This window comes from Odontesthes bonariensis, chromosome 11 (assembly GCF_027942865.1).
Source record: "Odontesthes bonariensis isolate fOdoBon6 chromosome 11, fOdoBon6.hap1, whole genome shotgun sequence".
Lineage (NCBI taxonomy): Eukaryota > Metazoa > Chordata > Actinopteri > Atheriniformes > Atherinopsidae > Odontesthes > Odontesthes bonariensis.
The window spans coordinates 24,444,284-24,471,052 of NC_134516.1; the positions used below are offsets into that span (position 1 = coordinate 24,444,284).

At 45.2% G+C, this 26,769-nt stretch overlaps 1 protein-coding gene across 1 annotated transcript in view; it reads right to left on the bottom strand.

The window, feature by feature from the left end:
* LOC142391872 (NLR family CARD domain-containing protein 3-like) overlaps positions 1–26,769 on the bottom strand; it is a 47,880-nt gene that overhangs the window by 14,210 nt on the left and 6,901 nt on the right. Inside the window, exons 8-12 of the mRNA XM_075478060.1 lie at positions 16,167–16,245; positions 15,797–16,004; positions 13,870–15,673; positions 13,448–13,621; positions 5,112–5,273 (exon numbers count right to left, since the gene is read on the bottom strand). Coding sequence (XP_075334175.1) covers positions 5,112–5,273; positions 13,448–13,621; positions 13,870–15,673; positions 15,797–16,004; positions 16,167–16,245 — 2,427 coding nt within the window. The remainder of the gene's footprint in view (positions 1–5,111; positions 5,274–13,447; positions 13,622–13,869; positions 15,674–15,796; positions 16,005–16,166; positions 16,246–26,769) is intronic.

Consider the following 26,769-nt stretch of genomic DNA (forward strand, 5'->3'; position numbering starts at 1 on the left):
ATGCGTGGGTTCTCTCTGGGTACTCCGGCTTCCTCCCACTGTCCAAAAACATGCACGTTAAGTTAATTGGTGTTTCTAAACTTGTCCTTTGGAGTGGGTGTGAGCCTCACATTCCAAACTGTGCCGTTACTGTGGAGGGCTTCACTAACTACCGCCAGGACAGAACGAGTGTCACCCAAGTGTCCAGAACAAAAGGTCTCAGATCAGGTGAAATGACAGCAACATCCACAAATGTACAGACTCTGTCACTGGCTACATAAGTAAGTGCATTGACGATACCATTCCAAAGCGTATCGTCCACACTTACCCAAACCAGATACCCAGGGTAGGTAGTGGAATTCGCCTTAAACTAAAGGCGAGGAACGCTGCCTTCAACTCAGGGGACCCTGACGCCTACAAAGCAACCAAATACAACCTCCTAAAGTCCATCAAATGGGCCAAGAAGGACTACAGGGAGAGAGTGGAGTCCAATTATCATAGCCCTGACCCCAGGCGCATGTGGAGCGGCCTTCGCTGTATCACAGACTATAAGGGGAGAAACACGAACACTGTTCAGCCCTCCGCATTATTACCAGACAAGCTTAACACCTTCTTTGCTTGGTTTGATGTGGAAAATACAACACACACCAGGAGCCTGCAGGCTGCCACACTGATCCTGGACAGGGACGATGTGAGGCGGTCCTTCAAAAAGGTCATGGCGTGTGCTGATCAACTGGCAAAAGTGTTCACCAACATCTTCAACCTCTCCCTGCATCTGTCCGTGGACTTCCACCATCGTTCCAGTCCCGAAGAAACCGGTGGCTTCCTGTCTGAATGACTACCGCCCTGTCGCACTAACATCGGTCATCATGAAGTGCTTCGAGCGATTAGTCAAAACACACATCTGCTCCTTTCTTTTCTGACACTCTGGATCCCCTGCATATTGCCTACAGAGCAAATAGATCCACGGACGACGCCATCTCTCTGGCAACACACACTGCACTCACCCACCTGGACCAAGGGAACACATATGTGAGAATGCTGTTTATTGACTACAGCTTAGCGTTCAATAACATCATTCCCTCTAACAGATCTGGGGCTGGAATCCTCCATCTGCAACTGGATCTACAGCTTCCTGACGGGCAGGCCATAGGTGGTGAAAATGGGCAGTTATACCTCCTCCTCCCTGATCCTGAACACAGTGTTTCCCACACAGACTAATTTGTGGTGGTGCGCCACAGATTCAACACCGGCCACCACATATTGCGTTTCGTTATTATTATTTTTTTTAACGCTATTTTAAAAATACACATTGTATTCGTTAAGCTACATTTCCTTTCCCTGCTCTCTCTGTCAGTCACGCGTCTCTCTCACATAGCCTACAAGTCGCAAGTTTGCGGTAAAAAAAAAAAAAAATGTAGTTGGGTTGTCGAGGTCAAAACACTAGCAGCTGTGAATCAAATAAAGTAGTTTTTTTAAACTCTTACACTGAATGTTTGCTGCTTCAATCCAGATGAGTATTGAAAAATATTTTCCGCGATTGAAAGAGAGGACCAGCCTGAACCGGAGGTATCAGTCTGAAACAGAGCTGAACAGTCTGACCAGTGTAATTAGCTATGTTATTAATTTGTTAACAATATTTTCAGGCTTCAACCAGTGCTGCTCAAGCAGAAAGACAGGGTCAGGGGGAGAAAGAGATAGATTTGTTAGGCATTGAAGAAAGAGTAGGAGAGGAGGACAGCATCCAACATGCTGCTGTGACTGAGCCAGCTGAAACAACAGGTGAGGTGGACAAACAGATGTAGAAACAGAAAGCAGGTCTCAGTTCAAGGGAACTGATTTCTATTGTTCTGTTTCTGTTTAGATGGGACTTTGGCAACATCCAAAAGCGCCAAACACAGGGCCACTGGATTCAACCCTGAGTGGTTGAACATGTCTCAGTTCAAGTCATGGTTGTACCACACACAGCATGGTAAACTCAATGTCTGCATAATATGCTATCCTTTACAAATATTCAGAAATATTTTTTTTATTGATTCTTCTTTTTATATCATTAGCTTTTATGTAATACATGTAATATGATTTAAAAAAAAAAAATCACAAAGTGTGACTGTGGAATGTCTGACTATTTAGCTAATAGGCAGGCAGCACAAATAGGGCTTTTGTTGAGGTCGAAGCCATTACCTATAGAAAAGACTATTTAGAGCGGCACATCACCACAGAGCACCACCAGGCATCTGTTGCATCTGGTAATTTCCAATACCAGATCATAATAATAATAATAATAATAATAATAATAATAATATAGCTTTATTTAGTAACGGCCAAATTATTTTCTAACAATTTTGGCATTTGCAGGTGTCTCTGTAATGGACTCTTTTGAGCCTAGTATTGTGATAGAGCACGAGGCCATCACTGGTGGCTTCAAGTGTCTCTACTGGCTTTTAAAAATGAACAGGCCCATCCTACAAACTATCCACAGCTTCTGGGCCTGGCAGAGCTTTTGGGATGTGATTATTTTAAAAAGTTAAAGGTAACACACCTAAACCTTAAGACAAATGTCACCTATCCAATATCTAAACATACATTTAATCTCTACATTATTGACTATACAGTTTTAATAAGTTATGAAGTACCTTTTCCCCCTTTCCAAATCTCTACCTTGACCACAGGAATAATTACAGATCACATCGTATCATTGATGAAATGCTTGAGATTTTATCTCGTCAAATTGAGGAGCCTATCCTGATGGCCATAAGGTCATCACAGGCAATTAGCATTGAAATTGATGAAAAGCACAGATGTGTCTGTGTCCAGGCAGCTAGATCTGCATGTCAGGTATGCATTTATTTTCTTTGTAAAATTACATACATCTTGGTCACTGTAGAAGAACTGTGGATATTAAATGCTTTTCTCACAGATACATGGATGAAGAGGGAAAGGTTTACAATCAATTTCTGGACCTTGTAACTGTACCCGGCGGAAAAGCTGACACCATTGTGTCAGCTGTAAAACAAGTGCTTTTAGAAAAGGTGTCCCAACAGAGAGGCTGTATGGGCTCGGGACTGATGGGGCAGCCGTAATGACAGGTAATTATTTAAAACCATGTTAGAGTATCTTGGCGGTTGAATCCTAACTAAACAATGTTTTTTAAATCTAGGGCGTGTGAATGGGGTTGCAAAGCAGCTAACAAACAGCTTCCCCAAACTTGTGACCAATTATTAACGAAGGAATTATTTTGAAGAATTTTTATTTTTTTATTTATTTTTACGCACAACATCCTCAAGGACCACAGCCATCTAGCGCGCAGACTCAAGGACAGCTTCTTCCATCGAGCCATCAGGCTCATCAACAAATAGACTTGTATTGTATTGTATTTCAAAACTTGCAATTCTTCTATTTTGTGTCAGGATCTGGATTTTAAGTTGTGTTTTTGTGGCTTAGTTATTGATGTTATTTTTATTCAGTACTTTGTGTTTTCTGTATTTAGATTTCGTCTTTGTTTCATTTTAGTTCTGTTTATTCAGTATTCAGTTATGTTTTATTTTCTCCTTGTGTATTCCCTTAGTGTGCTCTCTCTCACCCCCTGTGTTCTGCCATCTCTCTCTCTCCTCAGTCTCTCTCCTGCCCTCTGCTCTCATTCACTCACTCACCTGCAACCCGTTTCCAATCAGCCACCTGTTCACCGACTCCAGTAATCACCTCCCCAGTATATATGTCTGTCTTGTTCAACCACTCCTCGCCAGAACCTCTTCATTACCTTGGTCTTTGGTCTTGTCTTGTCCCCTGGTCTGTAACTCTAGTCTGCCTTCCTCGCCTTTGTGATCTCGCCCCGGTCCCTGGTTTTTCCTCGTCTGTCCTTTTGCAAGTTTTTTTTAGTCTGTTTTGTTATTTCCTTAGTTTTATGTCCAGTTTAGTTTTTGATAATTCCAGCTCTGCTGCGCCTTTTGTTTATCCTTGTTAAATAAATCCTTTAAGTTTATTTTTGCCTCCCGTCGTGTCTGCACCTGGGTCCTCCCCTAAACACATCATGACATTTTGCACTTTTTTTATTGTTTTATTCAATATTAATATCGCCATCTATTATCATTTCTTATTGATTGCACTGTTCAGTCGCATGTTGGTCTCATCCAACACATTTCATTGCATTGTTGACCCTGTGTTTTCATGCATATGAAAAATAAATTTGAAACTTGAAACTTCTGTGTGGTTGTTTGTCTCATTTGTCTCTGTGTGGCCCTGTGATGGACTGGCGGCCTGTCCAGGGTGTACCCCGCCTCTCGCCCGATGACCGCTGGGATAGGCTCCGGCCCCCCGTGACTGACTGACAGATCCAGCGGGTATAGACAATGGATGGATGAATTGAGTTTGATTGGATTGTGATTGTATTACAATGAATTGGATTCTAATTGGATTGTATGTTTGAAATGATTTGACATGACATTTGTTGTAATTTGGCACTTTATAAATAAAAATATTTAATTGAAAAAATACTGCAATGACACTGTGATGTTGTACAGAGCACTGGCAACAATAAGGAGGGAATTAATCTTAAAAATATTTCCAAATTCACGTTTACGTTGATGTCTGTCAAATCTAAATTCATTTTCTGGGTGTGTTGCTGTATTTGAACCATCAGGAGACTCAAATCATCAGGAGCATTCCTGAGCATCAACATTCATGAGGTGCTCTGCATCCACCATTTATGGTCAAATGTGGGCGTATGGAAGCAGGGACACAGGTCTAATCCACATGTGTACATTTCCTGGTGAACATTGATTTATAAAAGGGAACTTTACCTGAACAAGGTTTTATAAAACTTTGTGCTAAGCTAGGCTAACATGTTCTGGACCCATCTCTGTATCTGATCCAGGGTCAGGGGACCAACAGACACTTCTCACTGTTGTTCCTGCAGATGTTCTCCTTGGAGACCTCCTCCACAAATATCTGCTGTTTATGTTCAACCAGTATTTCTACTGTGAGCAAAGGAAAAAGGCTCCTACATGTGTGATTGTTCATGTAACACTCAGCAGGAAGCAAAAACACAGGGCTGAGTGCAGGACAGAGAACATGTTTCCAGCTCTTCCTCCTCTATCAGACATTGTGTGTGGCTGCAGCAGGCCTCTCCATACCTGAGTTTGTATGGATCCTTCAGTGCAGCCCTCAGCAGCTTCTCTCCTGACTCTCCTGGATGGTTGTAGCTCAGGTCCAGCTCTCTCAGATGGGAGGGGTTGGAGGTCACAGCTTTAGCCAGAGACGCACAGCCTTCCTCTGTGATCAGACAGCCTGACAGGCTGCAGACAAACAAAACAACAGAAACTCTGAGAGAACTGCTCTGATACTGAATGTCATCAAATGTTCAAAGAAACTGGAACAGTCTCACATCACTGACTTTGTGTCTTCACATATCTGAGTCAGAATTAAACTACACACATGGATGAACCTGATCTCCACTCCCATTTTAGCCCCGAACACATGCAGACACTCCCCTACTGAGTCCTTTTCAGATAAAAATATGGTCTGCACCACAGTGAGAGCAGCAGTAAAGCAGAAGCTGATTTAACAAATGTGAAACTGAGACGCTCATCAGTGAAGCAGAGAAAATTAAATCTATTTTATTTGCTGATCCTCGTTCTGGAATCACCAACAGAAGAAAAGCTGCTGGTTGGAAATAGAAACAGAAGAATCAACTCTGTAAAGTCTGAGCAAAGGACCCTGTAGAGGTAAAAAAGAAATGCTGGCATTATAAACGAGTCAACACATCAGGTGTCCGAAGGACAACATCGGGGCGATGGGATGAGGACCGGTGTTGTTCCAAAAAGTGATGGTCCACTAGCCTGGGAATTCCCATGCTGCTTTGCGCGCAATTTCATTCACACTGCAAAGGCAGCCTGGAAACCACCGCCCTTATTTTTGCCTGAGTTAGGGAACCAATCACAGAACGAGGGGGGCAGCAAGACGATGACGACGTCTATGCGCGACACCGAAGCTTGTAGAGTGTTAATCCAACATGGCAGCGGACACAATGTTACCGTTCGATGCAGCCTTAGAAAGTGTTTTAAGTAGCTTAGAACGCAAGTTTACTTTTGCTTGACTTTTTCTTCTTCTTCTTCCTCGTCGAATTTCTGTCGCTCTACATACGTCATCTGGTATAAGCGATACAATTGGCTATGAATCGCGCGCAAAGCAGCATGGAAAGAACCAGACGCCATTTGATAGACATTCGTACCCAATAAACGGCTTTAGGCATTCGTAAACCACGCCTCAAATACGAGAAAATGCACACTTAGTTCCCAGACCACCATCTCATCGAGATGTGGACGCGTCAGCCAGGCTAATGGTCCACCAGAAACTGGTCTGATTCTGTGGGAATGTGTGCAGGCTGTTGGAGCTGTATCGCTCCATGTATTTACCTCTACTGCTTCAGTGCTTTTGGAACTGTTACAGCATTTAAATACACATCATTTTATGTCTGGGCTTATAATAAAGGGATGTCTTTGTGAAACTTTTAACTTTGCTTTCAAATAATCAGATTTTTGGTGAAAGTGTTTCAGAGTTGATTATAACCAGGTCTACATTTAAGCTTTGGTACAACACATGTAGGATGGGATGTAATGCCTTTGCGTGTTTTGGCAGAAGACACCTTTAATCACGCCTTCAGGCAAATGATGTGTGATGACGTGTGACGAGCCCCACCCGCGATGTATATACAGTCATCATTCCAGTCATTCCTCAGTTCTTATGCTCTTCAATTCGCTAAGAACGCCTCTGTTGATCTCAGGCTTGCTAGTTTCTGCTAGTTAGCCTTGTTCTCCCATAAGGCTACAGCCAACTAAATTAGTTTAACCACTCTTGTTGGTGTTAGTCACTGCTGCCTGCTGCTTAGTGTGCTGGCTGCGGAGCACTGATTTTGGGTTGTCATTCTGGTGACAAGCTTACTGTCTCGCTATGAGCACCAAGCTAAAACAAGTAAAACAAAAGTCCTCTGTTCGCCCTTGTCCTCAGGGGAGCAGCTTATCGCTTCATGAGAAGGACCAGCATGAAGCGTGCCCCGTCTGTCTGGGGATCGTCCACGCCAGACGAGCGTTGAGACTTGTGCGTTCTGTCACCAGCTTCCGTGATCAACCCTGGAGAGACGGGTCAGCTTTTGGAAGGAGTGCTGGGTAAGACAGCTGCCTCAGCTGCTGACCCCCAACTCTCTGAGTCGAGGGACCCGGCTTCGTCCGAGTCCAAAGACCAACATCTTTTGGTTGACGTCCCTATGTGTAACTAGGCAGACCGCATGGAGTATGTTGTTGGGTTATCAGAGACTGAGCAGGAGCACCATCGAGACTCAGTTTCAGTTGGCAAACCAGGATGACACATCGTTCATCTTGCTGTACCGTTGTGCAGCTGAAATATTTGAAGTGAACTGCCCCCTCCCCATCTGCTCAAAAAGCTTTGCGCTTCGCAGGTTTTTATTTACAGACTTGTCCAACTACGGTGAAAAACCATCTGCCAATGTATCTGGACATTGGCCCGGAGCAATATATGACACTATGTGACACTATACACTGATATTTAAGCATGGTTATTATGTGGGACCATCTATGTGTATTGCATGTTCATGCACACACACACACACACACACACACACACACACACACACACACACACACACACACACATTCATTAGCCCAGTAGCATGCTCACTAAGCAGTTGTTGTGTTGTCCTGTGGTTTAAGGTCACCTGTGTATTATATGAGATTGCTGCTGCTTGTGTTTTTTTTGTTTTTTTGTTTGTGTGTTTGTTCTCTGCTTGTCTGCTTACAGGTGCTCCTGGTGCTTCTAAGGTTGGATTCCCCACAAAAGCCGTGAATCGTCTTCAGTTTTGTTTTTACAGGTGTAGCAGCTGGTTGTCGGATTTTTCATTGTTTTTTATGTTTGTCTCTTCGTGTTTCTGTTCTTTTTTTCTCTTCTTCACTTTCCCTCTCTCTCTGTCCCCCGGTCCGGTTCGGCACTATTATCATATCATGTTAAATATTGTAACAAAAATAAATTAATAAAAATGAGGAGTTGATGGGCGTCAAGGGGAGTTTTACATTCATAAAGCTTCCCTTGGCATAGCAAATGTGTTTAGCATAAACGGTTTTCAGATTACAATTCTGCTGCCATAATGCTGGACAGGACAAGGAAAAAAAAAAAAAAAAAAAAGATCGTCATGGACATCTCAACCAGCGTTACGGTGCCCAGTTGTGGACAATATTTGGACTTGGAAGGCGCGTAAAAAGCTGGGTTGGTTAACCCCTCGCTCATGAGCTGTCCTTAACGGCTTATTTGGCCGCTTATTTCCTACAACTATGGTGTGAACGGCCCAAACCACTTCTATCCAAGCCCTGCAGATTTTCAGCGTCTCAGCTGGACAAAATGTATCAAGCACAAGCAGCCACAGCCCGCTGAACTCTGTCTGTGTCTGTGTCTGGCGGAGCTTGGAGTACAAGTAACCCCAGATAATCCACTGGTATCCCTGCTGAATGAGGTCAGAATCACCACGGATTACACCCTTCATGTGTCCCAGTGTTATTCCCAGACGTGATGTGAGACCCAAACCAGTGAGTGCTCACAAACCTGCAGTATAGAGAGGGCACCGAAGCCACCAGTCAGTGAAGCCGCAAAACCCTGATAAAATTCTCCTCCAGTCAGTCTGGTGTAAAGGTCCACCGCTAAGCCTCCAGAGTGACTTGCCTCTTTGCAAGAAGAAACCACAGCCCTCCTAGCTGTGGAACTGCATAGACAGGAGCTTCAGCTGCAGGGAGACGTGGCTACCCCACAACTGCTGCCACCAAAGAGAGGCCATCTTCGTTCTGTTCAGGGACCCTGTCCAAAAAGACATTGTGTTCCCCTGACACAGTCTCCCACGCATGATTTCTCCTCTCACACAAGTGCATTTATGTTGCCTCAGGTGGCCCTCAGTTTGGGTGTATTAAATGTTTCTCAGGGACTCACAGTAAATGTTGCCTATGCTTGTGTAAATGTTCCAGATGTTTCAATAAAGAGTGCATTTTGTATCGAAAAAGTCCAAAAGACACAAATGTGCGCAAAACAAATGGACAGTCAGCTAATGTTCCTCCACAGCCCACAAGAGGGCAAAAGCTCCCCTCTGACAATTCAGTTGCTTGGCTATGGGTTACTGGCTACAGTCCCGGACGAAACCACCCCATTTCATTTCAGTTGTAAATAAACGTTTTTTTAGGAAACGAAGCAGCGGGAGTTCTGGGAGAGGAAATAAACTCACTGTTGGAAAAGAGAGCAATACGAGTTGTTCTCACTTTGGAGGCGAACAAAAGCTGCTACAGCCGTTACGTCGTTGTTCCAAAGAAAGGAGGGGGGCTCCGCCCTATTTTGGACCTGCGAGTTTTGAACAAATACCGAGGAACGTACAAGTTCAAAATGTAGACACAAAGGCAACTGCTGAACGCAGTCGGCCCAGGAGATTGGTTTGCAACAATCGATCTCACAGACGCTTACTTTCACATAGTAATTCATCCAGACCACAGAAAGTTTCTGAGGTTTGCGTTTGAGGGCATCGTCCTACAGATACCTGGTGCTGCCCTTTGGTCTGCTGCTCGCTCCCCCGCACCTTTACGAAGTGTGTCCCTAAGCTATCCCTAAGAGAGAGGGGTATTGGCATCTTAGCTCATCTGGACGATTGGGCTCTGATAGAGTTCCAGAGAGCAGGTTGCAATGCACCTGTTGCTTGTTTTGTCTCACATTCAGATGATGGGGTTTTCCGTGAATTGTCAGAAAAACTCACTGATCCCAAGTCAGCAGTTTTGATTTCTCAGGCTCAAAATATGCTCTGTGTCATGTCGAGCCGAGCGTGTCTATCGGAGCACTGAGTGGCCGCATTTTATCGCTGCCTCACTCAGTTTCAGTTAGTACACAGACTGCGTTTCCGCCCGGATCTCCTTTCTCAAGCAAGGTGGAGATACAGACGTACTGCATGCATACCTGCTGAGAGGTTCAAATTAAGTGCTCAGGGCCTGTCTCCAGCTGTGGAGGCAACAATTCAGAGTACTAGAGCATCTTCCACGAGAGGTTTATAGGCCTATAAAGCCTCGTTTCCACTGTCAGTACGGTTCGGGTCACTTCGTATCGGTATGGTACAGGTCGGTTCGCTTTGGGGTCAGCTTTGCATTCCCACTGTACAAAGGGGAACCTCAGGGGTTGGCGGAGTGCGTGCCGAAGCGTGAATAGCATCCATAATTTCGAACCACCTCCAGTGTTTTCGGTCCACGCCGCTCCTGCTGTTGTGGTCCTTGATCTGCCGGTAATCGCTCCGAAGCTTCTTCAGCTTAATGCGACACTGGCTCGCGGTCCGGTTGAAACATCTTTCTGCCATCTTTGCGGCAATCAGCTGGAAAACTTTTTCGTTTCGCACAGCGCCATCGAGCTCCCGCTAACCAGCCTCCTCACCAACAACGGAGAGTAGAGCCTGGAACCGGTCCTGTGTGCTCGGTACCCCAAGCAGAAGGGTTACAAAAATGGTAACAGGTACTATGGGACCGGTATGCTTTCGTGGTAGTGGAAACACTGAAATAAGCGAACCGTTCTGAACCGACCCGTACCGGACTGCATAGTGGAAACGGGGCTCAAATAGCAGGATTTTGAGTCGTGGTGTCAGGACAGGAACGCTGTTCCTTTTCAGTGCTCTATTGTGGATGTTTTGACGTTTCTCCAGGAGCTCCTGGACAAAGGTCTCCCCTTTTCCACAATTAAAGTCTATTTAAGTTGCTGCCCATCATGTTGGTCTTGATGGAGGGACGGCAGGCGCTCATCCTCTGGCCATGCGCTTTTTTAAAGCAGGGCTCTAGACTAACTTTTTGCCCAACTTTTTTTCTTAGGTGCACCAGCACAAAAGTTAGGTGCACCCAAATTTTCAAACGCATTGCATTTAACACCGCAGTTTTACAGGTTCCCTTTTTTTATTTTTTATTTTATTTATTTATTTATTTATTTTTTTAAATCGCTGTCCATATAGGAAATATTGACTTGTAAACGATTAACTAGCAATCTGGTCAAAATAAAGTTCTTTATTTGAAGCACAATTCTACAAACTTACTGAATTTAATACTTACTGAAACTTACTGAAAAAGTGTTGGTGCTTAAAGTGCTTCACTGGCCTGAAATTTAAACTTAAAACATCTCAAGATAAATTAAATAAAAAGAAAATCTAAATTAAAATTGCAAGTGTTTTAAGGGCTTCAAACTGAACATCTCATGGCTCAATGTCTTATGGACTATCTTCCTTTGCAGTCACATGCCCGTCGGATGGCCAACTCCTGTAGTTGGGTTAAATATATTTATCAGTATATTCACCGGTCTACCTCTCCTTAAGATACGGCCGTACACACTGACGCATTCCTGAACGATCAGGAATGCCATGTACTCACTGTTCAATTAGCACAGACGTCTTTTTTTTCAATGTATCTGCGATGACTCCTATAAATTGCGCACACACGACATCATTGCTGTCGGGTTTATGTTGAAGCCATTTTTCTTTTGAAGAATTATTTCGGACTTGAACTTAGTGAAGGGAACTTTAGCAATATGGTAGGTAACGTTAAACTTGATTATCATCTCGGCCTCGTCCGATGATGTGTTTGCTGCTGCCTGCCGCTGAAAGGCAGCGGGGAGAGGGGACACTGAGCTGGTAATGTGTTTCATAGATGCGTTGTGCTTTTTCAGCGTTTCAATTCGAAATGTATTAGTCACAAATGCACTATTGCCACACTTTACAGTAAATGCAGTGCATTATATTATCGGCTTTACTGCATCTTAACCAGGGAAACTGTTCAAGCCACTCTCCCTTTTAATTTTAGTTGGTTCTGGCTCAGAGTTGATCATATGTGGCTCATTATCTGATACTAGCTCCGGACCAGGGCATGACATAACGTGGGAGGTTGATGGCTCCGTGTCAGAGCATTGGTTGTGATTATTTTCGGACGTATCAGGCCTTAACTTAATGAAAAAGTTGTCAATCGTTCTTTTCATCTTATCACTCACGGCTACATCCACTGTTTATCTGACGGTTCATCACCTGACTACAGGATGCGCGTGTTCAAACGTACACACACGTACACGGGCCAATCAGAGGGGGATCCCGCCCTTCACTATCTCTGATTGGTTTAGACCACGATATGGGTCTAATGTGTGTCTGTTGTTGAACCACAGGGAGACTTTCAGAGTCGCGTAGACTTTTTTTTTTTTTTTTTCCTCGAACGGGTGGTTGCACCTGTGCGACCTTAGATTTTTCTTAGTTGCACCATTGAGAAAACAGGTCGCACGTGCGACCAAATTGGTCACACTCTAGAGCCCTGTAAAGGGGTCTGGAGACTGAGACCTGTGATTAAATCAAACATCCATTCATGGGTTTGACCTTAGTGCTTGAGGCCCTTTGTGGTCCTCCATTTGAGCCAATTGAGCCTGCGGATATGAAATGCTTTTCATACAAGATGGATGCACTCTCTGTGCATCCGTCTTGCACTCAGTTTGCATCAGATGGCTCTGCAGTGACTTTACGCCCAAATGCATCTTTCTTACCTCAGGTTATTCCATCTGACTACAGCTCCATGGACTACAGCTTCATCATCATGGAGCTCTTAAGTTTCTACGCCCCTCCTTTTGAAACTGAGGAGCAGAGGTGCTTACATTCCCTGTGCCCGGTGCGTTCGTTGCATGCTTACATTGACCGCACACAGAATGTGCGTTTATGTGACCAGCTGTTTGTTTTGTCAATCCAGCCAGGGGAAAAGCTCTGTCTAAGCAGGGACTGTCTCATTGGATTGTCGAAGCTATTTCTCTAGCTTACAGCTGCAGGGGTCTCCCTCCACCTCAGGGTGTCAGAGCTCATTCAACCAGGGGTGTGGCAGAGTCATGGGTCCTGTTAATAGGAGTTTCTGTGGGTCATGTCTGTGCTGCAGCCAGTTGGTAAGAAACCACACACTTTTGTTCGGTTCTACCGCTTGGATGGGACAGGACCTTCGGTCGCTCACTCTGTTCTTTCTGCACCTGAACTGCACTAGGTTGCTGGTTTTGACCCAGGTTTGACGGCTGCTTTGCGGGGAGTGTATATATGTCCCATACTATATATGTTGTACCGAGTGAATCGACTGAAAGGGAGCGTAATGTCATGCATATAAGTTAAGTTATAAGGAACAAGGTAAAACACTTGTGGAGGACAACTCACTCAAATCATTATGTATGAATCTTCACTCTACATTATTTATTGGATGAAAACGCAGCCCAAAAGGAAACTGATCAAATGACCCAAAAAAGAGTTTCTTCCAGGTTTCAGGTTGTGGGCCAGGTTCCAGGTTCAGGTAGGTTCCTGTGGTGTCAGAGGCCTAAAGCTGCTGTAACAATCATACAAAGACCATCCAAAGGTGTTCTGTTAGCTGTTCATAAAAACAGTTTGATGAATCCTGACCTCAGTGTTTCCAGTTGGCAGTTTGGATTCTTCAGTCCAGCAGAAAGCTGCTTCACTCCTGAATCCTGCAGGTTGTTGTTACTCAGGTCCAGTTCTGTCAGGCTGGAGGACTGGGAGCTGAGAACTGAGGACAGAGCTTCACAGCTTCTCTCTGAGAGCTCACAGTCAATCAGACTGAATAGACAATAAAAAGAAAATGTTATAAAAATAAATTATTAAACAATTCTTTAATTAAATAAACAAAGAAATGTCATATGGTCATGCTCAAATGCATCACTGGATTCCTCCTCTCTTTATAGAAAGTGACAAAAATTACTTTTTGTTTTGAGGTGGCACTTTATACATTAAACTGAAATTAGAAAAAAACATTTAGTCACAATAGAAATGAAAAATAAATTTACATGACGAACTGACTAACTTACATAGCTTTGTTGGAGGCTTTGACCACTGGCAGCAGCCTCAGAAGAGCCTCCTCTGAAGCAGAGTATTTCTTCAGGTCAAACACATCCAGATCTTTTCCTGATGACAGTAAGATGAAGACCAGAGCTGACCACTGAGCAGGAGACAGTTTATCTCTGGAGAGACTTCCTGAACTCAGGGCCTGTTGGATCTGCTCCACCAGAGAACGATCATTCAGTTCATTCAGACAGTGGAACAGATTGATGCTTCTCTCTGCAGACAGATTCTCACTGATCTTCTTCTTGATGTAATCGACTGTTTCCTGATTGGTCTGTGAGCTACTTCCTGTCTGTGTCAGCAGGCCTCGTAGGAGCCTCTGATTGGTCTGCAGGGAAAGACCCAGGAGGAAGCGGAGGAACAGGTCCAGGTGTCCATTTGGACTCTGTAAGGCCTTGTTCACAGCACTCTGGTAGAAGTGTGTCTCTGCACATGGATCTTCTTTTGTTTCAGAATTCTGGGATGTTGTTTGTTGGTCTCTCATCAGGTTGACTCCAGAGTTGATGAAGGTCAGATGCACATGAAGAGCAGCCAGAAACTCCTGAACGCTCAGATGGATGAAACAGAACACCTTCTCCTGGTACAGCCCTCTCTCCTCTTTAAAGATCTGTGTGAACACTCCTGAGTACACTGAGGCTGCTGAGATATCGATGCCACACTCTGTCAGGTCTGATTCATAGAAGATCAGGTTTCCTTTCTGCAGCTGCTCAAAAGCCAGTTTTCCCAGAGACTCAATCATCTCCCTGCTCTCTGGACTCCAGTGTGGATCTGTCTCAGCTCCTCCATCATACTTGAGCTTCTTCACTTTGGCCTGAACCACCAGGAAGTGGATGTACATCTCAGTCAGGGTGCTGGGCAGCTCTGCTCCCTCTCTGGTTTCCAACACATCCTCCAGAACTGTAGCAGTGATCCAGCAGAAGACCGGGATGTGGCACATGATGTGGAGGCTTCGAGATGTCTGGATGTGGGAGATGATCCTGCTGGCCTGCTTCTTATCTCTGAATCTCTTCCTGAAGTACTCCTCCTTCTGTGGGTCAGTGAAACCTCTAACCTCTGTCATCATGCCAACACAGTTAGAAGGGATCTGACTGGCTGCTGCAGGTCGTGTGGTTATCCAGAGGCGAGCAGAGGGAAGCAGCTTCCCCCTGATGAGGCTTGTCAGCAGCACATCCACTGAGGTGGGCTCTGTAGCATCAGTCAGGGGCTCCTTGCTGTGGAAGTCCAGAGGAAGTCGACACTCATCCAGACCGTCAAAGATGAACACAACCTGGAACTCTTCAAAGCTGCAGATTCCTGCTTCTTTGGTTTCAGTAAAGAAGTGATGAACAAGTTCCACCAAGCTGAACTTTCTCTCTTTCAGCACATTCAGCTCTCTGAAAGTGAATGGAAACATGAACTGGATGTCCTGGTTGGCTTTGCCTTCAGCCCAGTCCAGAGTGAACTTCTGTGTTAAGACTGTTTTCCCAATGCCAGCCACTCCCTTTGTCATCACTGTTCTGATTGGTTCATCTCTTCCAGGTGGGACTTTAAAGATGTCTTCATGTCTGATGGTTGTTTCTGCTCTGCCTGCTTTCCTGGATGTTGTTTCAATCTGTCTGACCTCATGTTCATCATTGACCTCTCCGGTCCCTCCCTCTGTGATGTAGAGCTCTGTGTAGATCTGATTCAGAAGGGTTGGGTTTCCTGCTTTAGGAATCCCCTCAAACACACACTGGAACTTCTTCTTCAGAGCAGATTTAAGTTTAAGTTGAGAAACTGAAGGAAGAAGCTCTAAATAAACACAAAAGAAGAAAATAAAGAATGAAAGAATTAATAGCTGTTGTTCTGTGTGTTGAGACATCAGTAAATGTGTCATTTATCCAGCAGGTTAAATCTTTAGAGAAATCCTCTTACTGCTCTGCAGACGGTCAGCCAGCTCCTCCTGCTTCATTCTCCTCAGGAAGTGAACTGTGATCTTCACTAACGCCTCTCTGCTGCTGCTCTGCTCTTCATCCTCATCCTCCCTCTGACTCTCTAAGCATTCTGGGTAATCTGGACTCAGAACCTTCTGGATCTTCTTCAGCTCCTCCTTCACAAAAGTGAGCATGTTGTCCTCCAGCAGCTGGAACAGAAAACTATATGAATGAGCCAATCAGACTGAAACAATGGAGCCAAACATCAGATCCATGTTGGACACACTGACAATCCACTGGTCTACACAGTGCAGCATGGAGAGGACTGTGGACAGAACAGGTGGAAAAATAGTTGTTGTACATGTACAGACCATAAATATGGAGTCCAGCTGTGTTTGATGCTGCTGGGCAGACGGACCACTGGGACCCTCTGAGCTCTGCTGGTCCACTCTGTGGAGGAATCATGAAGAATGAGCTCACATTCTGTCTGTCCACACAGAGACAAACACAAGGTGAAGCTCCATGAAGTTATGTGTGGATGTGAACAGTACGACTCCCTGTAGTAAAAAGGGGTGTAAAGATTAACGATGATCAAATGGAATCCAAATATAACATTAAAAGATCCTAACGACAGAAATAATTGAGGCAACAGATCAAGGAGGTAAACCCAGACATCCCTCTCCCCAGCGACACAAATCCCAAGGTGTTCCAGATGGGATATACAATTCCTCCTTAAAGTTCTGGGTCTGCCCCTGTGCCTCCTCCCGATAAAACATACTCAAAAAAAGAGTTGAACAAGCGATATCGTAATCAGATGCGTGAACCACCTCAGCTGACTTCTTTCTATGTGGAGGAGCAGTGGCCAGGGTTCTAGCTAGCGCAAACTTGCGTCACGGCCCGCTACGCTATAATTTTGGACCGCTACGCTTATTTTCGACCGCTACGCTTATTTTCAATACAGCGTAACGGCATTTTGTCTGTATTTATTTGTACAATAACGCCAGATCAATGCCATTTTCACCTTTCTGACAAACTTGACACATTTTTCGCGATGGCAGCCAAGAAAGGTTGCGCTGCCTGTCGGTACAACCGCAGATGAAACTGTAGCTCCAGGCAGAGGCACTCAGCGTCCGCGGCTCCTAGAATCTCTGGTAAGAGTGCTCCGTAGCCATGGTTACTCACACACGCAGAAGCGCAAACGTAAGGGGATTCGGCAGAAATCATGTTAGAATAGCTGTAGTCTATATTAACCTGTCCCTATTTGAAGTAAGCAAAAACGGTCAAGGTTGCTGTGCTTTTTCAAAGCTTCTTACATACAATATGTGATGAGCTGATCAGGTTATCATTTAAGCTCAACGTGCAGTTGACTTGGCGCTCGAGAAAAGAACAGAAAACAGTCCTCTCCACAAAAGATGATGGAATAAAGCAACCACAATTACTCTGTCTCTTTCTCTGTCCTACTTGTTGTCATACGTAGGCTTTACCCTACTGTTTTTGACGATGACAGCCAACATAGTTCTAGAATGCGCTGCTGAGGGTGGCAGCATGTTGGAGTAGCTCTGTACCTCACATTGAGATTTTTCTTTTTCTCTAAATTTCATTCCTGTTATTTCTTGGAAGAAATTGCATTTTTTGGACAACTGTTCCTTCCTGCCTTGGATGCTGTGCAGCTGGATTAATTTTTCCCAATACTTTTGTATATTTTACTCTTTTGTCATGATGCATCACCATAGCAACAAGGTGGTTTACAACAGGGAGCAGCTGAATAACATTGGAAAAGCAGAAATAATTCGACAACTGAAGCCAGAAATCCCACTGGAATTGAAAAGGAGGCGTCGTGGATGCAGAGCAGGAGCAAAGAGGAGAGAAAGAAAGAAGAAGTTCAAACCATCTCTGCCATCCTGCATCATGGGAAATGTAAGATCGTTAGCTAACAAGTTGGATGAACTTTTAGCCTTGATAAGGACTCAGCAAGAATATCGGGAATGTAGCATTATGTGTTTTACTGAGACATGGCTACAGGATCATATACCCGACTCCAGCGTCTCTCTGCCGGGCTTCCTGACTGTACGAGCAGATCGAGATTTAAAGAGTAGCAGGAAAAGGAAAGGGGGTGGATTGGCAGTGCTTGTCAACAACAGATGGTGTCACCCAGGACATGTTACTGTGAAGAGTCGTCTCTGCAGTCCTGACATTGAACTATTGGCAGTAAGTTTTCGTCCATATTATTTGCCAAGAGAGTTCACCAGTGTTGTTTTGGTGGCTGTTTACATTCCACCATCAGCTGTTGCCGACACTGCATGTGATGTCATCAGTTCCGTTGTTGCTAAGATACAGACGCAACACCCCAATTCTTTTGTGGCAATATCTGGTGATTTTAATCATGCCTCACTCTCTGCTACACTGCCAACTTTTCAACAGTTTGTCAGCTGCTCTACCAGAGAAAACAAGACATTGGATTTGTTTTACACAAATGTCAAGGATTCATACATTTCCAAATCAAGACCTCCCCTGGGAAAATCAGATCACAACCTTGTTTTTCTCTGTTCAGCATATAAACCCCTTGTCCAGAGACTACCTGTCACAAAAAGGACTGTTAGAAAGTGGTCAGAGGAAGCTGAAGAAGCCTTACAGGGTTGTTTTGATGCAACCGATTGGGTTTCTCTTTGTAAGCCACATGGAGAGGACATTAATGCCATGACTGAGTGTGTGACTGACTATATAAACTTCTGTGTGGACAACACCATCCCCACCAGAACAGTGAGATGCTTCCCTAATAACAAACCCTGGATCACCAGTGAGCTAAAGGAACTATTGAACAAGAAAAAAAGAGCCTTTAGGGAGCGAGACAGGCAGTTACTGAGGAGTATACAGAAGCAGCTCAAAGTCAAGATCAGAGAGAGCAAAGAGGTGTATAGAAAGAAGCTTGAGAGTAAACTGCAGAGGAATGATATCAGAGATGTGTGGTCAGGAATGAAGAAGATCACAGGCCTCAAGCAGAGGGAGGATCAGATGGATGGGAGTCTGGACAGAGCAAATGAGCTGAACACATTCTTCAACAGGTTCAGTTCAGTAACAAGCTCACCATCCTCCCCTCCTGTTCCCAGCCAAAGAGACATCTCACCCTCCTCTGACCCACAGCTTTCCTGTAACATCTCCACCTCCACCTCAGTCATGGATTCTTCTGCTTCCACTAGTTTGTCTTCAACCCAATCAGGAGATGCTGCTGTCCCCTTTGCCTCCCCCTCCCACTTTTCTGTTTCTAGAAGTCAGGTGAAGAGGCAGTTGGAGAGACTGAACCGGAACAAGGCTGCAGGTCCAGATGGTGTCAGCCCCCGAGTCCTGAAGGCCTGTGCAGAGCAGCTCTGTGGGATTCTGCAACACCTTTTCAACCTTAGCTTGACCCAAGAGAAGGTACCACTGTTGTGGAAGACATCCTGTCTGGTTCCGGTACCAAAGAAAACTCACCCCTCAGACATCAATGATTACAGACCTGTTGCCCTGACATCCCACATCATGAAGGTCCTGGAGAGACTCCTGTTGACCCACCTGTGTAAGCAAACCAGCACATATCAGGACCCCCTGCAGTTTGCTTATCGCCATGGAGTTGGAGTTGAAGACGCTATCATACACCTGCTTCAACAAACCCACTGTCATCTGGATAAAGCAGGCAGCACTGTGAGGATCATGTTCTTTGATTTCTCCAGTGCATTTAACACAATCCAGCCTGATCTGCTTCGTCTGAAACTCCAGAAGACTCAGGTGGAGGCCTCAACAATCACCTGGATTAATGACTACCTGACAAACAGACCACAGTTTGTCAGACTGAAGAATTGTGTGTCTAACCAGGTGATCAGCAGCACAGGAGCACCACAGGGGACTGTACTCTCACCATTCCTTTTCACTCTGTACACTTCAGACTTCCAGTACAAGTCAGACTCCTGTCATCTACAGAAATATTCAGATGACTCTGCAGTTGTCGGGTGTATCAGAGATGGACAAGAAGCTGAGTACAGAGAGCTGGTGGACCGCTTTGTGGCATGGTGTGGGAACAATCATCTCATCTTGAATGTTAACAAAACAAAGGAGATGATTGTAGATTTCAGGAGAAACAAGGTCAGATCAAACCCTGTTTCCATCATGGGAGAAGAAGTGGAGGTGGTTGAGGAATATAAATACCTTGGTGTTCATGTGGACAACAGACTGGACTGGAGACACAACAGTGAAGCCATCTACAAGAAAGGACAGAGCAGACTGTACTTCTTGAGGAAGCTAAGGTCCTTCAAGGTTTGCAACAAGATGTTGCAGATCTTCTACAAGTCTGTTGTTGAGAGCGTCATTTCCTCTTGCGTCATCTGTTGGGGCAGCAGCATCAGAACCAGGGACCTAAAAAGACTCAACAACCTGATAAGGAAGGCTGGTTCTGTTCTGGGGACGACTGTGGAACCTCTGGAGACAATAATGCAAAGAAGGATTTTGCATAAAATCAAGAGAATTATGGACAACCCTGAACATCCTCTCCATGAGACTGTTATCAGAAAACAGAGTCTCTTCAGTCAAAGGCTTCTTCAGTTTGGATGCAAAACGGACCGCTACAGGAAATCTTTCCTGCCCACAGCCATCAGCATCTATAATAACTCTTTGATTTAATTGAGCTACATCAACATTTAATTTCCCTCTGGGATAAATAAAGTATTTTTGAATTGAATTGAATTGAAGAAAGGTTGCGCAGTAGTTAGTGCAACTGCAGACGAAACAGTAGGCGCTCAGCGGCTCGCAGCAGCTGAAGTAAAGAGTGCTCCTAGCCGAACTAGGTCTACTTAACAAACGCAGAAGTCGCGCACACATAAGGGTTATGTTTTTGGTCGTGTTACCTGCGTTTTTACCTCTGTCAAGGAGGTTATGTTTTTGGTTGCGTTGGTTTGTCTGTCTGTCTGTTTGTCTGTCATCAGGATAACTGAAAAGTGTGTAACTTTAATAAACATTTTTTTAAATCTCTATTCCTGGTTATGTCTAAGTTTTAATGTCTTCTGACAAGGTCCATTATGAAGGTAACACACTGCCAAAAGCAAAGATGGGAACATCTCCCATTAAGACTTTATTGTTTTTAAAGTACAATTTCTCCCTTTGGGTACCCCTAGAATGGCCAATTTTTACCTTAAATTTCCAAAATCTCCGCATCGCGGATCTTCCGCACCGTCCCCCCCAGGCTTGGTCGCTTCGCTCCCTCGCCAACACCACAACGCTATAATTTCATCCTAGCTAGAACCCTGGTGGCTCTACTCCAAGTTCCCTCCGGATAGTGGAGCTCATTTCAGCCACTTTCATCCACAACCTCATTCTTTGGGTCACCACCCAGATCTGTGACCATAGGTGAGGGTTGGAACAAAGATGGAGCAGTAAACTAAAAGCTTCTCCTTCCGGCTCAGCTCCCTCTTCATCACAATGAAAGCAGCGCCCTCATTACTGCTGAGGAAGCCCCAATCCGTCTATCCATCTCTAACTCAGCATCACTGACAACAAGATCCAGAGATACTTAAACTCCTTGAATTATGGCACAGACTCATCCCCGACTGGAAGAAGCACTCCACCTTTTTCAGGCTGAGAACCATTGATCAAAGGCCTTGAATTTGAAAGAGCTGACTTACATACCGGCTGCTTCACACTCAGCTGTGAACCACTCCATAGGAGCTGAATGTCATGGCTTAAAGAATCCAACAGAAGCACATCATCTGTAAAAAGCAGAGATGTAACCCTGAGGTTCCCAAACTAGACGCTCTCCTCTCCCCGACTACACCTCCAGATCCTGTCCATGAAAACCACCAACAAGATCAGTGTCAAGGTTTGTTTCAAGAATGTGAACACAGCTCTCATTTTGGTCATACAGGGACCTAATAGCCCGCAAAAGAGACTTTTGGTTACTCCCCCATAGAATTCCTCAGGGAACATGGTAGTAAGTCTTCAAGTCACCAAAACACATCTAGACTGAATGGTCAAACTCCCATGATGCCCTCAGTAACTCTGTGAGGATAAAGATCTGGTCCATTGTTCCACGACCCCGAGAGAAAACCACACTGCTCCTCCTGAATCTGAGGATCTGGTTACACAGAAACGTTTTTCACTGTAACCGATATTTTTGCTTATCATTTGGCTGTCGCGGCCACATGGAGCCGGCGTTCCCAGTACCCCAAAACGATATTTTTGGAGAACGGGTTCCAGAGTGGGAAGATCTAAGAACGCTGTCGTTTCGTTTGTCACAGCCACATGGCCAATGCCAGTGACGTATACACATACGTCAGTGACCAGAACAAAAAGCGGCTTCCATTCAAAATCCGGAAGAAGAAGACAACACAACAAGGACAGACAGTGATCATCATGGACCCCACAACATTGATAGCAGCACTGCTGCAGACACTGCTAACTACAGCAGCGTTGTTGAAGGAACAACGTGAGCTTCGCGCTGGTAGAAGTAGGGGCGTACACGCATGCGCATTGCTTCTTCTATTGTTCTGGTGTAACCGGTGGGGGTGGCTTACAGCGCACATAGAGGTGTGGCGTGTGTACTGCATCGTTTTCAGCAAGCGTGGCGTTTTCATGAGGACACAGAAGCTTTCCTGTGTGGTCGCAATAATTTTCGTACCCGTTTAAAAAAAAACCTTGTTTCATTTTCGTGTAGCCGTAGCCTGAGATTCAACGGTCAATCAGAGCCTCCTCTCCAACACTCTAGAGTAAACTTTCCGAGAGACTATAGCCCCTTTCACATTGCCGAATAACCCGCGTTTAATCCTCGAATTTAGCGTGTCCGCTGTTGCGTTCACACTGCCGACACGGGCTGCCGCGTCCACTCGACTCGCCTTTCGACCCGCGTCGGACCCTAGTCTTTTTGCCGAGCCGGGTTTGGTGTGAAGGCAATCGACGCGGGTCGGACGTGGGCGTGGCGTGACGTGAGGAGTTTAAAAGACAGAATGGACAGCTGATTCAGAACAACAGCGACAAGTTTTACTCTGTTTTAGCCTACATCAAGTTCGAGACATTTTTTAATATGGCCAACTGGGGAGACAAGGAGGTCCGCGAGCTCCTCAGCCTCCGAGCAGAGGACGTTATTTACCGCCACATTTCGGGGACTATAGTGCTCTTGTATTCTCCGCATATGTTCTTCGGCGGCATCCCACATTGTAACCATCCACACCCGTAAAATAACATCTCCATGAACTGCTGCATATACAATTGCAAAAACGAGTCCTCAAGGTGTATTTAACCCTACCTCCGACGCATGGCTTGTGCCTACGTCATTGTACACGCCCAGCATTTTCTGTGTTTCGTGTGAAGCTCTGCCACTGTGAAGCAACGCCCCCTGAACTCGGCTTCAGGCGACACGGGTCACCAACACGCCAAGCGTTCACATTGCTCGACGCGGGTTGAAGGTGCAATTTGGACCCGCTAAGGTAGCGGGTCGCAGTGTGAAAGGGGCTAATGAATGGTGTTATCTCCCTATAAATGGAATCTGGTCCCCCTTTTTTAAGATAGGACACACCTCCATGCGACACTGAAGACGCATATCAGTTATGTTCAAGATGGCGTCATGTGAGTAGCAGCTAATTACAGGAGTTTTGAACACCATTTACTTTCTTAACGTCCTTTTCTTCTTTTTAGTTATTTTTTTAATCTTTTTTCTACAAATGTTTCAACTCATCACAAGTATGGTCGACTGAACCAACAAGCAATGTTATTTTTCTACTTTTTTAATAATTTATGGACTGTTTAACCCGGTTCTGGGAGATTTGTTAATCTACCGCTTCATTGTTTACACCTGTTAAACAAGCTGTTAGCACTGAGCAACCAGCCAATACACCTCAGAGAAAGATCACAGATCTCCAAGTAATTACAGCGGAGGAGCCAGGGATGCAGAGCTGGAGTGAAGTGTTGTGAGTGGAAGAGACGAAGAGATACAAACCATGTACACCGCCGATTATTATGGGGAATGTTTGATCTCTCCAAATAAGATCGATGAACTTACGGCACTTAATAAACTTCAGAGGGAGTATGGAGAGGTTAGCATGATGTACTACACTAAGTCTCGGCTCACCGACCTCACCCGAGGTTCCACCTGGTGAGAGCGGATCAGAAAGTGGAGGAGAACTGCAAGAGGAAAGGTGGGGGGATTGTGATGTACATGAATGAGCGATGGTGTAAACTGTGGCACATCAGCATCAAGGAACGACATATGGTACCGGCATAACGGTACATGGGATGGGGAGCTACTAGCTGTTAGCATCCAATGGCATTTCCTGCCACAGGAATTTTCGCATGTTATCGCGATAACTGTTTACATCCCGGCAGCAGCCAATGCAGCAGCAACAGGTGAGACAATTCACACCGTTGTGTCCCAGCTGCAGAAATTACACCCCAAAGCCTTTCTCCTTATCTCCGGAGATTTTAATCATGCCATCCTGTCCTCAACTCTCGCAACTTTTACCCAGTATGTGGACTGCTGCACCAGGGAAAATAAAACCTTGACCCTACTGTATGCAATTACTAAGAATGCATACAACGCATCACCCCTCCACCTATTGTGTCATTCAGACCATGACCTGGTCCATCTAGTGCCTTCATACATACCTCTGGTGTGCAAACAACCCCCCACTACAAAGTATTTGAGAAGATAGTCTGAAGAGACATACATGGCACTGGAGGACAATTTACCCCTAAACTACAGACTGGAAGTTGCTATGCAGCCCACATGGAGAGGACACCGACAGACTGACAACGTGGTCTGTAGACCGGGACTGGGTTAATACACTGAACCTGTTCTTCAAGGTTTTACTCGGCGCCCTCCCCCATCCACCAGAGCTCATCACCTGCCCTCCCTCCCCTAGACACCTCCCTACAGCTCCCCTCGGGACCAAAGACATCAACTTTGTCCTCTCTGCCCCCTTCACCCTGATCATCACCTTCACTCCCCACGACAGTCTCTCCATCACAGCCAACCAAATGAGGAGCCAGCTGATGAAGATGAAAGCCAGGACAGCAACAGGTCTGGGCGTCATCAGCTTCAGACTGTTGAAGGACTGTGCATCCCAGCTCTGTGAGGTGATCACATACATACATCGCTGCAGTTTGCCTATCAGCCGCACATTGGGATATATGACGCCGTCATCTACATGTTATAGCAGGCCCTTTCTCACCTCGAGAGCGCCGGGAGCAGAGTAAGAGTCATGTTTTTTTTTTACTTTTCCAGTACCTTCAATACCACTCAGGCTTCACTGCTCATGGGGAAGCTAGAAAGAGCGGGAGTGGACCATCACTTGTCTGCATGGACCATAGACTACCTCACTAGTAAACCTCAGTACGTGAAGCACAAGACACTGTGTGTGTTTGAGGGGGTAACCTGCAGTAAGGGGGCCCCATAGGGGACTGTCCTCGCCCCCTTCACCTTCACCCTGTATGCTGCAGACTTTATCTGGACAGCGGCCTCATCCAGAAGTTCTCAAATGACTCTGCTTTTGTTGGCCGGGTGTTGGATGGGAACAAGCTGGAATATTGAGGGGTCATCGGGATCAGCTGGTGTGAACAGAACCATCTTTGCATAAACGCTGGCAAGACAAAGCAGCTGGTGATCGACCTCCGCAAAAAAGGCACCCCACCTCACGCTGGTGAACATCCAGCGATGGGACATTGAAACTGTAGTGGACTATAAAATACCTGGGTGTTCACCTCAATAATAAACTAGAGTGGTCCACAAATACTGATGCACTTTACAAAAAGGGCCTCAGCTGTCTTCACCTGCTAAGAGGACTCAGGTCCTTTGGAGTGAACAGGCCTCTCTTCGGGACTTTTTATGACATTGCAGTAGCGTTTGCAATCTTTTATGGTGTAGTCTACTGGAGCAGTGGAATGGCAGAAAGGGACAGGAGGAAACTCAATAAACTGATAAAAAGAGCCAGCTCGGTCCTGGACTGCCCTTTGGACTCAATCGAGCAGGTGGGTGAGGAGAGGATGTTATCTAAACTAATATCCATCAGGAACAACACCTCCCACCCCCTGCATGTGACGATGTGGGCTCTAAGCAGCTCGTTCAGCAAAAGACTTTTACTCAGCAGTGCAGGAAGGAACGCTATGTCAGACTCCATAACACCACATGAGCGCACTCACTCCTCTCTACTTACTATTTCACCTGCACTATACCATTTTCATATGTTGTACATACTATTTTACATCTTGTATAAACCATTTTACATATTGTACATACCTTTTTGTTTTTGTTTATTTATCTTTATATTCCTTCATCACAGAGCTCTGTAACATGCAATTTTCTCACTCGTGGGATAATAAAGGTTATACTATTCTATTCTAAGATAGCAACAACATGTGCAGAGCCTTCAGCATCTCAGGGCGAATCCATACCCGGTGCCCTATCACGAGCAAGCTACCTCAGTGATGGGACTTGTCCATCACCTTGGCAAGAGTTTGGTTCCAGAGGCCACGCTGTGTATGGAGGTGAACCAAACAATATCTAATTCTCCTCAGACACCAGCTCAAGCCCTATTTCCATCAGCGAGGTGATATTCCATATTCCAAAACGCCCAGGCCACACCACCTTCATCTGCTGCCCAGCTTACACTGTACTGTTCCAAGCACAACCAAGCTCCATCATATCTTAAAGATCTCATAATTGGATATTTCCCCAACAGAGCACTTTGCTTTCAGACTACAGGTTTACTTGTGGTTCCTAGAGTTTCTAAAAGTAGAATCGGAGACAGAGCCTTCAGTTATCAGGCCCCTCTCTGTGGTACCATCTGCAAGTTTGGGTTCAGGAAGCAGACACCCTCTCTGCCTTTAAGATTAAGCTCAAAGCTTTCCTTTTTAAAAGTTTATAGATAGGGATGGGAACGTTTGGTGGAATTTGTTCAGGTTGTTAAAAAGCATCTATCCCAGCGCCTGAGATGCTAAAGGTTCTGGACCTGGTGGGGCTGT